Source organism: Panthera pardus, unplaced genomic scaffold (genome assembly GCF_024362965.1).
Source record: "Panthera pardus isolate Hobbes unplaced genomic scaffold, ASM2436296v1 HiC_scaffold_16, whole genome shotgun sequence".
Lineage (NCBI taxonomy): Eukaryota > Metazoa > Chordata > Mammalia > Carnivora > Felidae > Panthera > Panthera pardus.
In genome coordinates, this window is record NW_026526721.1 from 139262685 (window position 1) to 139279785 (window position 17101).

Sequence of the window (17101 nt, forward strand, 5' to 3'; positions counted from 1 at the left end):
CATCCTCTATGAACCAGCAATTTCACTCCTACATATATAAGCCAGGAACTGTCTATATAATAGCTGGGATAAGTGTACCAGACTGTTTATAATAGCATTATTTCTAATAGCCCCAAACTATAATTAATCAAAATGTTCACCAAAATAGAAGAGATAAATTTACGGATACTCATATAATAAAATACCATAATTTATGAAGTTTAAACTACAGCTACCTACAACAGTACGGATGTATCTTACAAATATAATGCTGAGCAAAAGAAGACAAAAACTGAAGAATTGTATACAGTATGATTCCACTGACAAAGTAAACAACTGGCAAAAATAAACTATATCGTTTAGTGATACATATATAGATGGAAAAACTATAAAGAAAATAAGGAAATGATTAACCAAAAATCAAGGGAAGGGCTGAGTTGTGACTGGAGAGAGAAACATGGGCAGCTACTGAAGTGCCTCAATATTCTACTTTTTGACCTGCATGGAAATTACAAAGATTTGTTTTATAATTATTAAGCCATACATATGTTTTATGAATTGTTCTATGTGTATGATGAATTTTATAATAAAAGAAGAAAGATGATAATGGAGCAATGCTTGCAAAATTCTGAATGGAAATTATTCTCAGTTTGGAATTCTATATCCATCAAAATTATAATTTTGAGAGTAAAAGGCATTTTCAAACATATGAAGACTAAAAAAACGTATCATGTATGTTTCCTCAGGCAACTATTTGAAGAGGCTTTCCATCAACATTAGCGCATAATCATAAAGAGGAAGACATCAGATCTAGGAAACAGACCCTAACACAGAGGTACAGGAAATCACACGGACAACAGTAAATATCATTATTCAGAAGCCCCAGGATTACTACCATGTACCAGGCATAGAGGGCATTTTAAGGGCTGTCATGACCCGATGCTCCATTCCTTTGTACAACCTCTAAAACCCATATAAAGTCCTGAAAGATATGCTTCACCAAAACGGCATAAACCCAAAGAAGATGACAAGATACCTAAGAAACAGGAACTCAAACCCAGGAAGAAAGAAAGGTAAAGAAAAGCTCCACAGTGATAGCTGTGTAATAGGCCTGGATAAGAGGATCACTAGCTCCTGGAAGGATATGGCCAAGGGGAAAAAAAGAGAATATCTGGTATAGCTGACTTTGTAAAAACTGAGAAACATGTATACATGTAGAAGAATTAGCAAAAAGTATAAACAAAACTAAAGAAATAACAAAGCAAATATTAGCCTCCAGAATAACAAAAACAAAGAAAAGAAACAATCATAGAACAGAACATTGCTCAGCTAAGAATATTTACATGTGCCAGCAGCTCTTGAACTATGGTCTAAAGATCACTTGATGTCTCCTTTCAGGGAATCCATACGGGCAAAACTATTTTCATAATGATCTAAGACATTTTTCTTTTCCACTGTGTTGACATTTGCACTGATGATGCAAAAGCAATGGTAGATAAAACTGCTGGCACCTTAATACAAATCAAGGAAGAGCACCAACTGTATTAGTTGTATTTTTCACCACATTTGCACTTTGGAAAAAAAAAGCCAATTTCACTTACGAATGCCCTTCATGAAGCATTAAAAATTACTGACTTTATTAAATCTCAATCCTTGAGTATACATACTTACATTTTTTAATATTCCATGTGATTAATGGGAGTGTGCATAAAGTATTTCTGCATAATGAATTGTGGTAATTGTCTGGAGGAAAAGCTCTTGGGTTTGAGCTGCAAACTGAAGTAGCCACCTTTTTTTTTTTTTTTTTTTTAAAGACGAAATGACAGGGGCACCAGGGTGGCTCAGTTAGTTAAGCAACTGACTCTTGATTTTGGCTAAGGTCATGATCCCAGGGTCCTGGGACTGAGCCCTGCATCAGGCTCTGTGCGTGGAGCCTGCTTAAGATTCTTGCGCTCTCTCGCTCTCTCTCTCTGCCCCTCTCCCCTGCTCGTGTGCTCTCTCTCTTAAATAAAAAAAGAACAAGAAGAACAAGAAGAATAAGAGGAAAGAAGAAGAAAGAAGAAGAAGAAGGAATGACAGGAAAACTATGTTATTTGGGGGTATTTAATAGACATTTTCTCAAAAATGAATTAAGGAAGGGGCACCTGGGTGGCTCAGGTTGAGTGACTGACTCTTGATTTCAGCTCGGGTTCAAGCCCCAAGTCAGGCTCTGCACTGACAGGATGGAGCCTGCTTGGGATTCTCTCTCTCTCTCTCTCTCTCTCTCTCTCTCTCTCTCTCTCTCTGTCTCTACCCCTGCCCCCAAAAATAAACATTTTTTTAATAATTAAAAAAATGAATTAAGGGAGCCTATGGTTTTCAAGGAAAATAACTGACACTATTTGTTGTCAATGATGAAATATGAGCTTTCAAGAAAGTCAAAATAAGAACTGTATCTATCCCCATGAACTCAGTAGCTTCCCAGTACTGATAAGACTGGTGATGATATTAATAAATGTTACCTGGAAGATCCGCTTATCTCAGTCAGCCAGCATTTTTCAAATGGCCCATTTATGATGTTAAAAAACCACTGTTGGGTAAAAATCCCATTCATTGGGGTGCCTGGGTGGCTCAGTCGGTTAACTGTCCGACGTCAGCTCAGGTCATGATCTCACAGTCTGTGAGCCCCCACGGCAGGCCTTGTGCTGCTGCAGCCTGCTTCGGATTCTGTGTCTCCCTCTCTCTCTGCCCCTCCCCCGCTCATGCTCTCTGTCTCAAAAATAATAAAAACATTAAAAAAATTTTTTTAATTCTATTCATAGTCCAAGATAGATCAATGAGATTTTAATGAAGAGTGGGGATAGTTCACTGATGTGGTTTCAGATTCCACATCGCAATAACCTTTGAGTAACCACCACGTGTTGAGTTTTAGTGAAATACCAAAAAAGAATATCCACGATAATCTGGAAAGGCTATTAACATACTACCTCTTCAAATGATTTATCTGTATGAGGCCAGGTTTTCTTCATATATTTCAACTAAAAAAAACATACCACAACTGAGTAAATACAAAAGCTAGTAGACATAATCCAGCTGCCTTCTAGTAAGCTGGACATTAGATTTTCAAAAAATGTAAATCGGGGGCGCCTGGGTGGCTCAGTCGGTTAAGCGTCCGACTTCAGCTTAGGTCGTGATCTCATGGTCCGTGAGTTCGAGCCCCGCGTCAGGCTCTGTGCTGACAGCTCAGAACCTGGAGCTTGCTTCTGCTTCTGTGTCTCCCTCTCTCTCTGACCCTCCCCCCGTTCATGCTCTCTCTGTGTGTCAAAAATAAACGTTAAAAAAAATTTAAAAAAAAATGTAAATCAATGCTCATCCTCACACCAAATTTTTGAAATATAATTTTTCATAAAAATGTTATCTTAGCATGTAATAAATGTATTATCTAAGAAATTTTAAAATTTCTCAGTTTTATTTCTAACACAGTAAAAATATTGAACAATAAAACCTAAACAAAACCTGTTTGGTTTTTTTTTTTTTTTTAATGTTTATTTATTCTTGAGACAGAGACAGGGTGTGAACAGGGGAGGGGCAGAGAGAGAGGGAGACAGAGAATCTGAAACAGGCTCCAGGCTCTGAGCTGTCAGCACAGAGCCTGACGCGGGGCTGGAACTCACGAACTGTAAGATCATGACCTGAGCCGAAGTCGGACGCTCAACCGAGTCACCCAGATGCCCCCTGTTTGGGGTTTTAAGAGGGTCAAGGAATTTTCTCCACCAGACATAATTTATTTTGGCACAGGCATAAATTAGAATCAGGAGGTAAAATATTAAGACTCAATAGTGCAGCATTTGTGGCAGGAGAGATTCTGAAACCAAAGGGTTTCAGAACTGCTGGCACCAGCATCATAATAAAACCAAAATTGTTAAATATTATTTTGGGAAGGTAGAAGAGAAGCAGAGCTCATCAAAATGGTTAATAAAAGTACGATAGAAATGTGCTCTGGGGCACCTGGGGGGCTCAGTTGGTTGAGTGTCCAACTCTCAATTTCAACTCAGGTCATGATCCCAGGGTTGTGGAATTGAGCCCCACAACAGGCTCTGAGTGTGGAGACTGTTTAAGATTCTCTTTCTTTCTCTCTCTCTCTCCCCCCCCTCCCCTGTTTGCATGTGCTTGCTGTCTAAATTAAAAAAAAGGTTTTTTAATTAAAATAAAAAATGAAATAAAAAAAGCCAGGGATACTATCCTTTTCACCTCTGTACCCTCACAAAGCCTCATCACAGCCGTATTTAGTAATCATTTAACTCAATGAATGCATAAATGAATGACATAACCCAATTCACAAAATTAGGTCATATTACAGCAAACAGCTATTTCTCCCATTTTTACAACTTACACAACAGTACTGGGAAGTCATGTTTGAAACCTGAATGAGAGATCATTCAGTCTATTCTCAAGTCAGTGATTCTATGACTCTGAGACAACTATTCATTACGTAAATACACAGGAAACCACATATATAAAAGGTTACACACACACACATTTGTTTTCTTACCTGTTGTAACTTACAGCAAATACTCTTGAATTTCAATAACTAAGATTTTTTTTCTCTCCCCTATTTCCCCCCATTCCCCTGGCTTTCAATCTCTGTTGACTTCTACTACCCTTTTACGTCCTTCTGGATTACACCTCACTTTCGTGTACCATCATGCACCTTTAGGTTAGCATGACCAACAAAAGACACCGAGCAGTTCCAAGAACCTACAGAGAAACCAGACAAAAAAAGTCTTACCAATAGTATGATTCCCATAAAGGAGCTGCTCCAAAATTGCTGTTTTCCCCACAGATAACAAGCCACAAACCACAACCTTGCAGCCCTTTCCCATCTTCTCTCAAGATGTCACTGTGAAGAGAAGAGAAGATCTGTGAAACTGTATACTGTTCAAATCAACCTTTTTCTTTCTATGTTTAAATAAGTCATACATACAGAGAGGGGAATTTCAAAAATAAATAAATAAATAAATACACACACACACACACACACACACACACACACACACACACACACACACACACATATATACATACAGTAAAGCATATGCTTCCAAACCCCACTCCTAGTCTGCCATTTGCTCCTTTAGAACAATCAGTTACCAGTTTCTTAAATATTTTTGCAGAGCTAATCTAGATAAACACAAGAATACATATAGATATAAATACATGTTTATTTTTTTAAAAACCCACATTTTATACAAAGAATACTTCAACATTGATTATGTCTACAGGAATCTGAGTCAAATCCTAGATGAAACCAGTTCTTGAAAGATACTTCCTGCTCATCAAGATTTACCTGGAAAAATCAACATTTAAGCAAAACTTTAAGGAGACATGAAGACAAAAATTTGGATAGAGAATGATCCTAATTTTTTAGAGAAACATTAATGCTATTAAGTTCATCAATTTTTATGAAGAGAGTGAGAAACTGGATTCTGGTAGCCACTTGGTCATACTACTTTTTGAGTCACACTTCTTAATGTGTGACTTAATGTGCCGAAAAATTGCTCGGGCACTTTAAACCAGAAAGAAAATGAAAACTCCTTTCTCCTAGCTTCTTAACATATCCAAGGAACAGCAAGACCAGGTAATATTTTCTTCATTCTCCTCAAAGCTTTGATTTCCCAGAAGTCAAGGCATCAGAAGCCAGGGCAGAAAGGGAAAAAAAAAGTTCACTGAATACAACAGAGTAACTTGAGAAAGGAATTAAAATTTCCACACTGCCTTCTGCCATCTCCACCACCTTATTTCCCCCAATTCTCTTGTTAAGAAGTACAGAACATGCAGTAACTCAGACTAAAAGGGATGCCACGACTCCTTCAAGGCAGAAACAACTACGCCAAGAAAGTACAGGTGAGCATTCAAAGGGTTGCCAGGTAACTTTCTGCGTGTGCATGTGTGTTGTGCATCACTATCGTGTGTGTGTGTGTGTGTTGTTGTTGTGTTTTACCAACACAATATTAAGCAACAAATATTAAGCAACAAATGAACTTCCTATAACTCTTCTCTATTTTCTCAAGTCTATAATACTTTATGACCCAAATCAGCCACGACACTAATCTGCTGACAGGAACAATTTTAATGCTACGATTATTATAGCACTGTAATAACACAGCACTCATTTCCAGAGCAGTCCATTACATTTTACTGGTAGAGAAATAATCATCACTTATGCAATGCAACCGTTATTTCCTAGGTGGCATGCTTGGGATCTTTCCAAATCTTCCCAAGAATATTTATCACTTGTTTCCACAAGAACTATGTCTCTTAAGGGACTTTTTTTTTTTTAATGTTTATTTACTGGGGAAGGGGGGAGATGAGAGGGGGAGGGACAAAGAGAGAAGGACACAGAGAATCCCAAGCAGACTCCGTGCTGTCAGTGCAGAGTCTGACGCGGGGCTTGAATTTAACAGCCCAAGATCAAGAACTGCATGCTCTACCAAGGTAGTCAGCCAGACGCCCCTCTTTTTTATAAATATATTTTCAACAAAACTGCAATAGAAAAATTCTCAGCCTTTATTTGTAATTGGAGAGCTTTGTGTAATATAGATCATCTACAGTAGGTATCTCCTATGTCAGCAACTATGGCCTATTGTAAAACATTTTTTACACATACCTCTAAATTTATGATTAATCTAATATCATCTCATTTATCATAGGATTCTACACTTTCTGTATATTGTGGTCTCCTCTAAGTTATGATGCCACTGAATCTTTAACGTTTTTTAAAAAAGGTTTTTAGTGATAATAGTGAAAATTTAAAGGGAGTTGCCACTTGACCACATGTCACCAAAAGGATAAAAAATAAATCTGACAGAGGATAAGAAAAATGATGGCAGTATCTCTACAACAATTCTGTTGTCAGAAAAGGTTGCTGTTGGAATCTAAATTCTAATTTTTCTATTATTATTTCTCTTCCTCTAAAAATGTCTCAGTCCCAGCAGAATTTCTAAATACCAATACTTACCTTCTCTCCTCTTCCTGTTCAATATGAAAATGTCCCTTTACCACACATTATATCAATCTTCAAACAAATACAAGTTGTTTAAAAGGGCAGGTACATACTGTAGTTAAGTGAACCAGGCAGTTAAAAGGAAAAAAAAATTAATAGCAACAGACCTCCACACCCATCCCCCCCACAACACACACACTCCGTAAAATGGAGGCTAACCCAAGTTCTGGGGACTGTATCAAACTGGGAAAATGCTGAAACCAACAGAATCCTGAGAAATTCAGAAATTAAATATATCAGTCTTTGGAAGTGGTTTTAATATATCTGCTTTAATTTTTTTTAATGTTTATTTTTGAGAGAGAAAAAGAGCATTAGCGGGGGAGGGGCAGAAAGAGAGAGGGAGACACAGAATCTGAAGCAGGCTCCAGACTCTGAGCTGTCAGCACAGAGCCCCACGAGGTGCTCAAACTCAAGAACCAGGAGATCATGATGTGAGCCAAATTCAGACACTTAAGTGACTGAGCCACCCAGGTGCCCCAATATATCTGCTTTAAAAGTGGCATACTACAATTGTACTTTCATCACTCATTGATATTAGGATTAATGGATGAAGTGTGTTAAAAATACCCATTAGTTTGAATTTCTCTCTCTGTGTGTGTGTGTGTGTGTGTGTGTGTGTGTGTGTGTGTGTGTGTGTGTAAATAAACTGGGGAAGTTGTTTAGGTATATCAGAGAATCTCCATCAAGGGCAAACAGTACAAATAACTGAATAGAGGTTACTCAAACACTAGGTATGGATTTTAAGATATTTTACAAGGAAGGAAACAAGATAAAACAGAGTAAACCATGTTAAATATATCATACCATGAAAAACAAAACAAAGATGAAAGAATAGATGTCATTAATCAAAGCATAGCTGAAACATTCTAAGTTCTTCAAGTGACCTGCTACCATCAAGTATGAATTTATAAAACAAAATAACATTCGTATTTAATGTAAGGCTTTGAACAAATAACATTAAACATTCACACAAAAACGATTTTCTATATATGATCATGATGGTGGGGACTTACATTACATGTATGGAAGTGGTTCTCACACTTTTATATACTCAGATTTACAAATGAAAAACTACTAGCAGCTTAGTTCTTTAAGTATTATAATGTATCACAATTCCCAAACATAATAAATATGCACCATTTCCTTCCAACACAAAAAGGAGGTCATCTGCAGTACCCTGAATGGGCAGTAAATCACATGAATAGATCCTGGGGGTGGCCAAGCCTCCTTTGTAAATATAGGTTTCAAGTGTTTGAAAGGCTCCAGAGTAGATGGATGACCATTAAGGTTCCTTTCAACACTCTGAAGCTATGACAGCAGAAATTGCTTACCCAGAAACTGCATCTGAGATAATTAATACTGAGATTAGTACAAAAGCACTAGTTAGAACTACTTGGTACAGTCCACACCCTAAGTAACTGCTGGACAATAAAATTCAGTCTGTGACCTATTCATCTTCATCTGATACAAATGACTGGAGAGAACATGCTTAACAGGGAAAATTCAATGCAGTCTTAACTACATATTGCTTTGCTTTCCAGGCTAATCAATAATGTTGCTAGAGAATAAAAACATGACCTGATCCATTCCTGTGTAAAACACTGAGCTTGGTCAATATTCCCTTTAAAGAGCTGTCAGAAACCACTGCCCCAAACTGTCAGTACTTGCGTTTTTCTAGGGAAATCATTCTACTTTTGTAAGTAAAACACAAGTTTTTTCATGCTACCAAAATAATATTAATACTGAAACAAGATCATAGATGTTATAGATCATATTATGAAGCTTCATGTAGGGAAAGCATCTACACTGTGTATTTATTTATTTATCTATGCAAACATCATGTACTGTGTGCAACACTTTTACTTACCCACATATGAAAGCATTTCACATAAACATACATTAAAGTTTTGTAAACAATATTGCAAATAAAATATAATAAGCAGATTCCAGCCTTCCATTCTTTTATTCATTCAGTAAATATTTACTGAAGTCTTACCAAAATGCCAGGCATGAGGGACAAAGTAGGGGGCAAAACCAGAAATGATACCTGCCCTCAGGAATCTCAAAATCATTGGAAAATACCAGTCCAAATCTTGCAAAACTGCTAGGAAACAAATTAAGAAACAAAACTGCAAAAGCTAATTAAGAAATTAGCGATTATTCGCATTGCCAGAACTTCTTTCCAAATAATTCAACCAACTTTGTAGTCTAACATGGCGCTCAAATTCATGACCAGGAGATCAAGGGTCACATGCTCTACAGACTGAGCCCTTTTTTATTTTTTAATTAAAATTTTTTTATAATCAGTCATTCTTTTTTTTTTAGTTTATTTATTTTGAGAGAGAGAGAGAGAGAGAGAAAGTACATGTCATTAAGGGGCAGAGAGATTGGGGGGGGGGGGGGGGAAGAGAGAGAAAAAGAGAATCCCAAGCCGGCTCCTCACTCTCAGCAGAGAGCCTAAAGCTGGGCTCAAACCCAGCAACCGTGAGATCACGACCTGAGCCAAGGTCAGATGCTTAACTAATGAGCCACCCAGGCCCTTATAATCAGTCATTCTTGACTCATTTTTCTCACACCCCACATCTGCTCCATCAGTAAATCCTCTACCTTTGAAACACATCCAGCGCTGGACTACTTACCACCTCCACCACTCATCAGTGGTCAGAGGCACTATCTTCCCTCACCTGGTCTCTCAATGATGCCTATGTCATAATCCCCAACACCTGCGAGTATTTTATTTTACACAGTAGAAGGTACTTTGTGGCTGTGATTAAATTAAGAACCTCAAAATGGGAGATTATCCTGGATTATCTAGGTGGACCCAGTATAATCACATGTGTCTTTTAACAGGGAGAGAAGTTTGTCAGAGAGAAACAAAGATATGAAGATTCTAGGGGCGCCTGGGTGGCTCAGTCGGTTAAGCGGCCGACTTCGGCTCAGGTCATGATCTTGCGGTCCGTGAGTTCCAGCCCCGTGTCGGGCTCTGTGCTGACAGCTCAGAGCCTGGAGCCTGTTTCAGGTTCTGTGTCTCCCTCTCTCTGACCCTCCCCTGTTCATGCTCTGTCTCTCCCTGTCTCAAAAATAAATAAAACGTTAAAAAAAATTAAAAAAAAAAAAGATATGAAGATTCTATCCTGCTGGCTTTGAAAATGAAGGGGTCAGGAGCCAAAGGATGCAGGTGGCCTCTAAAAACTGGAAAACTTGGGCAAACGGATTCTCCCCTAGTTTCTCTAAAAGGAACACAGCAGGGCACCTGGGTGGCTCAGTCCCTTAATCCCTGACTCTTGATCTCAGCTCAGGTCATAATCTCAAGGGGTTGTGAGACAGAGCCCAGGGGCGACTGAGCCCCTGCATTGGCTCTGTGCCAACAGTGTGGAGCCTGCCTGGGATTCTCTTTTGTCCTCACTCTCTGACCCTCCCCCGTTCGTCCACACCCTTTCAAAATAAATAAATGAACTTAAAAAAATACATAAAAGGAACGCAGCCATCTGATTTTAGCCTAGGGAGACATCTGACCTGTGTAAGAGAACAAATTTGTGTTGTCTTAGCCAGTATATTTTCTGTAATTAGCACAAGGAAACTAATACAACCTCCTAGTCTCTCTGCTTCAACTTTTCCCCCTCTTTTGGCCTCAGAGCTGCAATCCAAATAATCCTTTAAAAAATGTAAATCACAAGAAGTCACCCGTCTGCTTGAAATCTTCCAATAGTTTTTGGGTGCCCGGCTGGCTCAAAAGAACATGTGACTCTTCATCTTCAGCTCCTGAGTTCCAGCCCCATATTGGGTGTAGAGATGAATAAACTTAAAATCTTCCAATAGTTTTTGAATTCAGACAGTGTGAAAACCCAAAGTCCTCCTAAGAACCTTCACCTCATATCATAGGCTAGTTTCCCTTGTGGCAGATTGCTGTTTTTGTATGAATCCAGGCATGCTCTAGCCTCCGGCACTTTTCCTTTTGACTAAAATCAGTCCCCACATCTCTAAGGCTTACATCCTTCAGGTCTTTTTTCCCAAATGTTATTTCTCAGGAAGACTTGTCCTGAATATTCCTTCCAAAAATTTTGACGCCCACACTTCCTATCCCTTCCCTCCCTTAAATGTTTCTTTAGTACTTAGCACCGAATATAATACATATCTGATTTACGTTTACTGCCCATTTCCAAGAAAGCTAGAATTTTCACGTTGACTACTGCTGCATCCCCAGAAGCTGGGACACTACCTGGCACGTATTAACCACTTCATCAATATTTGCTGACTGAATCAATGACCCATGTGAGGATTCTTGGAATGGTAAAGCTACGATTAATAAACAAACAAAAAGGTAATAAGGGGGGGAAATAACCCAAACAGATATTAAAAGGTAAACTACGTGACTGCATCAAAAATGAAAATATTCTGGAGACGCAAAAAACTGGTAAACAATTTTTCAACAAAGAACGCAGCAAAATGCATTTTTCTCGGCATTTCTTCCCGAAACGCTCGCACCTGCCAAGCAGGTCTTGGCAAATAAATATTTTGCCTTTCTATAAAAACTATGATTCTGACGTAGCAAATCCGGGAGAAAGTCGGTACAGAGGAAAGGCACGGTCATGGAAAGGCGCCCAGCCGTCCGTGCTCCCCTCCCTAGCCCCCCAGTTCCCCACCCTCCCACCGTCTTTAGGGCAAAATCCCTCCGAACCGGGGCCTGCGGAGGCTGAGGCCGGAAGGCGAGACGCGCGCCCCCACCCGCGAAGCCCTGACACCCCGAACGTCTTATTTGGTGGCTGGGGCAGCGTCGTGGGGGTCTGCCACAGAGCCTCGGGCAGCGCCGCGAGGGTCTGTCACACAGCCTCGGGACTCAGGCTAGAGGGAAAAAGGGCACGGACAGCGCCGCACTGGGGAACTCGCCCCGGATCTCAAGTGGAAAGGCTACGGTGCGTGAGGCGGTCGCTCGGACCTCAAGGCACAGACCTGTACACCTCCGCAGACTCCAAAAGCAGCGGCGCTCGGACAGCGCGGCTCCTCCACTGGCTTCGGCCACCAGAGCCCCGCCCCCAACTTGCCTCCTCCCGGCTGCAGCACGGTCACGGAAGCTCGCCGGCAGAGGCCCAGCCACCCACTCTCGCCCTTTGAGCTGCCCCTGCCTCTCAAACTCAAACCCTGAGGCACAGGGGGCGGGACAATAGGGGAGGCTGCGCCCAATCCCGACCGAACTCCGCCCACTAGGCTCGCTGCCGGAACTACATGTCCCATAAGGCCACGGCTTTTCGCCGGAAAGAGGCTCGCCGATGTGGGGGAGGAGCCCAAAAAGGACTGTGGGAGAAAGGCTCTTTCCTTTCCGTCTGGCGGCAGCCATCAGGTAGGCTGTGTTGGTGGTATTCGCTGTTTCATCCGCCGCTGATCTCCCTTCGACTCGGCCATCCAGACTCGGGGACCCTGCGTCCTCGGAGCTCCTCCTGTCTTCTGTGTGGCGCGAGTTCGATCAGGATGCGGGGCTGCGCGGGCGTGGAGAGGCGGCCCCCGGAATGGGCTGGGGCGATGATGTGATGGCGGCGCGAATTCGAGCGGGGCCTGGAGCGTGAAGGGAAAGGAAGCATGGGGCTGAGGGATGGGAGGCCGGGCCTAGAGAGCCTTAAAGCGAGGCCTGCGGGTTGGGTGGAGTAAGGGCTTTTTCCTCAAGAGCTAACCTTGGAGGCAGCGGCTGTAGCACTTTTCCCTGTCGTGTCTGCGAGCTCTCTTTGCAGGCCAAGCCCTCGGGGACGCCGCCTGCCGCAGCCCCCAGCCCCCATCAATGCCCAAGTCTAATGCCATTCATGTGTCCAACAAAAATGTACCGATTACCTCTCTGCGCTGCTCCGTGCTGGGGTCGCAGAGGTGACAGCGCTGCTTGCCCTGAGCGCGGAAGTGGGGGTTGGGCTGGCTAGCCTTTGCATTTCTTGCATAGCCATTTTCAGCCTCCGTGGTTTCCTTCTGGCCGGTGGGGAACTAAGATGGACGCAATCTTGCCGTATTTTAAATGCATGATGTTTTTTAGTTCCAAGGTAAGCCAAGATGGGCGCTTACAAGTACATCCAGGAGCTATGGAGGAAGAAGCAGTCCGACGTAATGCGCTTTCTTCTCAGGGTGCGCTGCTGGCAGTATCGCCAGCTTTCTGCGCTCCACAGGGCCCCCCGCCCAACCCGGCCCGATAAAGCGCGCAGACTGGGTTACAAGGCCAAGCAAGGTGAGCGGACTCTGCGTGGATGCTTAAATAAAGTTTGTTCTTGGGGAAATTCTAGAAACCGGTAGTTAGAGGTATATGCCCCAGTGCCTTCCATCACTTAAGGCTTTGTTGGTAACTGCCTTCGGCTTAGCAAAAAGCCCGGAAGTTGCTGAGGGGTAAACCCTTGGACAGAGTCGTCTAAAGTAGCGAGAGTGTCTTAGATTACAAATCTGTAGGAGTCTGGACTGAAGCAAAACAACAGCATAAAGTGGGAATGAGAAGTTAATCTCCCTGTGTGATCAACGTAGAGTACTTTGAAAAACCCTGGAATGTGTTCATTTTTAGAATAAGTCTTAGATGGGTATTTGTTTTACTTTCATCGGATACATACGCGGCTTATGATCTGAAGTATATTTGATGTTGCAGCATTTAGTGGCAAGTCATGGAGTCTTCCATTCTTACGTCTTTTACAAGGCCACTGTAAATTTGTTTTTACAGGTTATGTCATATATCGGATTCGTGTGCGACGTGGTGGCCGCAAACGCCCAGTTCCTAAGGGTGCTACCTATGGCAAGCCTGTCCATCACGGTGTCAACCAGCTGAAGTTTGCCCGAAGCCTCCAGTCTGTTGCAGAGGTAAGTGGATCTTTCAGTAGCAGTTGTATCGATCACCTGGAGATAGTGAAGGACTCTGATTGATAACTTGAGCCCCGCTGTGTTTAAAACGCGGTTTGTGATTTTTACTTCAGTCTTGGTAAACTGTTGCTGTCCCAAGAGTCTTTGTTACTAACCTGTCTTTGTGTATAATGGAAAGTGTTTTATGATTAGCGTGAACCTTGGAACCTGAGCTTTTGAAGGGCGGTAAACTTTTGTCTTAAAGAGCACATTTCCCAGATGTGTATAAGCTGTGCATTTATTGATATGGCTAATTTTCTATGTTCCGGTCATAAGTTGTCTTTCTCGGTTAGTAAATGAAGCTGTACTCTGTCCCAGAGGTTGACCTAACAAGGGCCTTGTTGCCCTCTGTAAGCTAAAAATGTTTTATTTCTGTTTTTAAAAGAAAAGGCAAAAACGACCTACACTCAAGAGACCATTGTGGCCTGCGAAGCCTAAAATAATAGGCTAAATATTAAGTTTCACATGAAAGGTTTGCTGATCCCTCAGTTTTGTTAGGAAAAGATAAGGTTCCTAAATTTTGTTGGCCATGTATCGGAGAGGGGGATAATAGACAACAGTTTCAAATCTTAAGAATGTTTACATGGGTTATTTTAGTAAGTCTTCCTTATACTTTGGGTCCTAGCCTCTGGGGAGATGCTTAGTAAAATACTTGACTGCTTAAGCGAACGGCCTATGCCTTTGTCTAGTGTGTAAATTAAAGAGACTTCTTCCTAATTTCCTACTATGGGAAATGGAAGGCTGACCTTGGGTCTTTTTTTCCTATTCTAGGAGCGAGCTGGACGCCACTGTGGGGCTCTGAGAGTCTTGAATTCTTACTGGGTTGGCGAAGATTCCACATACAAATTCTTTGAGGTTATCCTTATTGATCCATTCCATAAAGCTATCAGAAGAAACCCCGACACCCAGTGGATCACCAAACCAGTCCACAAGCACAGGGAGATGCGAGGGCTGACATCTGCAGGCCGCAAGAGCCGTGGCCTCGGAAAGGGTCACAAGTTCCACCACACTATTGGTGGTTCTCGCCGTGCGGCTTGGAGAAGACGCAATACTCTCCAGCTCCACCGTTACCGTTAATACAAGTAATGTTTGTAAAATTCTTACCTAATAAACAATTTAGGACAGTCATGTCTGCTTAAAAGTGTTCTTTAATTTGTCTGTTAAAATTAGTTGTCTGCAGATTGTTCCATGAATGCATTGTCAAATTATGAAAGTTAAAGTGCAATAATGTTTGAAGACTATAAGTGATGGTGTATCTTGTTTCTAATAAGATAAACACTTGTGTCTTTTGCTTTATCTTATTAGGGAGTTTATATGTCAGTGTTTAAATGCTGTTTGGTATAATAGGTGTAAAATAAATTCTGTAAAAGTGGAATGCAGAAGCTAGCCATGTAGATTTGTTGGTGCATGTAATGAAACCTACAGCTTCATTGGGGTGATGTTATGCTCTGCTGGTTTACTCTCAAATGTTTGTTCTTAGGGGGTTGGTAAGAACAAGCTTTTTAAATTGGATTTTGCTTGGAAACGTGAAGAATATCCTAATCTTTTATCGTGATGATATGCAGAAAAATGTTAACTGGGAACCACATTTTTAGGTTGAGTCCAATATCCGATTCACGTAACTGCTGCTTCTGAAAGAATAGTTAAAAATGCCACCATTTTTAGGTGAACTGAATAAACCTGTTGCAAGAGGATTCTCTTAGAAATGAAAATAAATCCTGCTTAACCAAAGCAAAATTGCCTTGGTCTACACAGTACCATTGAGTGAGTATCACATAAAAGGTGGAGGCTCCTGGTTCTATTCCATGACTCCATGGGATCTGTAGAATACTGAATTTCCTACAAAGCAGTCAGTAATGGTATTTACGCTGAATTACATTAAAACTGATGGAAATTGAGCATTGGGTAAATGAGAAGACTTTACCTTGAGATTTGTAAGCTAGTAACCCATCTAATGCTAGGATTGGGAAACTGGTGGCCATCATAACCTTTTTAAGTGTGAGGGTAAAAAAGTTGGCTTAGATCAGTTTTAAATGCTTTATCATTTAAATGGTGTTAATTGGTGTTCGTGACCATTTTGAACCCATTAGCAAAGTATGTTCTCTTGGGTTAACCCACCTTACCCACTCCCACAGGCTACTGAGAAAAGTCCTGTAGTTGGTGTCAGTACAAGTTTATAGTTTACAATCTCATCCTTAATGTGTTGTCCACAGTCACTTCTCATCTTTGCTCTAACCCCTCAAAATCCTTGTCATTCCATAAACTCGCTAAGCCATCATTTATGCCCAGCTTGATGTTAAGCATACCACATTCTTGTCTTCCAGTAGATGAAGTTTGTTTCCCAGGGTGAGCTTGAGTGTGTAGCAAATAAAGAGGAATTGCCCCAGTTCTAAGTTTGCTGATTTAATCTAGTATGATTTCAAAATCTAATTGCTGGTTGTCTTCGAACCAGTTTTTATTTTTTCTCAAGGGTTTAAGGCTGAGGTGATTTCCAGAAAACAGGCTTAAAACCCCTTGAGATCTGAATTTTTTTCACTCAGAAAGAGATCCTAAACCATACCTAACTTTATGTGTAGAGGTGGTTCGACTAAAGGAATAAATGTTTATTAAACTAACAAATGGACCTGTTATCTTTTGTCACCTAATAATACACTTAAAAGGAAACCAAGTACCGTAATCTACCAAAAATTGTAATGGCAGAAACCGTCAATTTGAGAGGAAATAAAATGTATAGTATTTAGTCTTGAGAATTTTTTTCTCTTGGTTCTTTGGTCCTTGCATGAATTAGAAGAACATTTTTAAAAATGTTTTTTAAACTCTGGATGCTAATTTGGGAAGGAGAGGGAGGGTTCAAGCTAAATATTGGTGTGACAATCTCTAAAACGGGCTGGCTTCTATTTTGCTATGCTACAGTTTTCTTTCCATACTGTACCTAGAGGGATCTTGTTAAGTGTCATTCCAGTGCTGGAAGCTGAAGTCCTTATAGAAAGTTTCCATGATCTTCCTACTCTTCTCACCACTGGACTGCTGTGCAACTGCTGTCTTCCTTTGGTATTGTAGCTTCCGTGTTCTTTAGAGAAGCCAAGCACTCTCCTAAAGCCTTTATGATGAGAAAACTCCCAGGTACTAAATGTCACCTTAGAGGCTTTCCCTGACCAACAAGCTGTTCCTGTTGGCTTTAATATTTCTAGATCAGTGTGATTAAAACATACCCAAATCAATTAT

General features: G+C 40.9%; 2 protein-coding genes across 6 annotated transcripts in view; one reads left to right on the plus strand and one right to left on the minus strand.

The window, feature by feature from the left end:
* NKIRAS1 (NFKB inhibitor interacting Ras like 1) overlaps window positions 1–12176 on the minus strand; it is a 47278-nt gene extending 35102 nt beyond the window's left edge. For 2 of the 5 annotated variants that reach the window (XM_019422947.2, XM_019422946.2), the window contains exons 1-2: window positions 11972–12174; window positions 4748–4858 (exon numbers count right to left, since the gene is read on the minus strand). In XM_019422947.2, coding sequence (XP_019278492.1) covers window positions 4748–4841 — 94 coding nt within the window. In that variant the 5' untranslated portion in view covers window positions 4842–4858; window positions 11972–12174. Of the gene's footprint in view, window positions 1–4747; window positions 4859–5039; window positions 5140–11971 lie in introns of all 5 variants that reach the window. The other 3 variants (XM_019422943.2, XM_053903856.1, XM_019422941.2) reach the window with 3 other exon arrangements.
* Window positions 12177–12245: 69 nt separating this feature from the next.
* Window positions 12246–15258, plus strand: RPL15 (ribosomal protein L15). The gene is made up of 4 exons (XM_019422938.2): window positions 12246–12359; window positions 13035–13223; window positions 13701–13837; window positions 14648–15258. Exons 2-4 carry the CDS (start codon window positions 13052–13054, stop codon window positions 14951–14953), a joined length of 615 nt encoding a protein of 204 aa, XP_019278483.1. The 5' UTR covers window positions 12246–12359; window positions 13035–13051; the 3' UTR covers window positions 14954–15258.
* Window positions 15259–17101: the final 1843 nt, after the last annotated feature.

Coding starts and splice junctions, on each gene's coding strand:
- RPL15 (XM_019422938.2), top strand. CDS start 13,052: ATGGGCGCTTACAAGTACATCCAGGAGCTATGGAGGAAGAAGCAGTCC. Junction 13,224..13,700: donor GGGTTACAAGGCCAAGCAAG/GTGAGCGGACTC, acceptor TTGTTTTTACAG/GTTATGTCATATATCGGATT. Junction 13,838..14,647: donor GCCTCCAGTCTGTTGCAGAG/GTAAGTGGATCT, acceptor TTCCTATTCTAG/GAGCGAGCTGGACGCCACTG.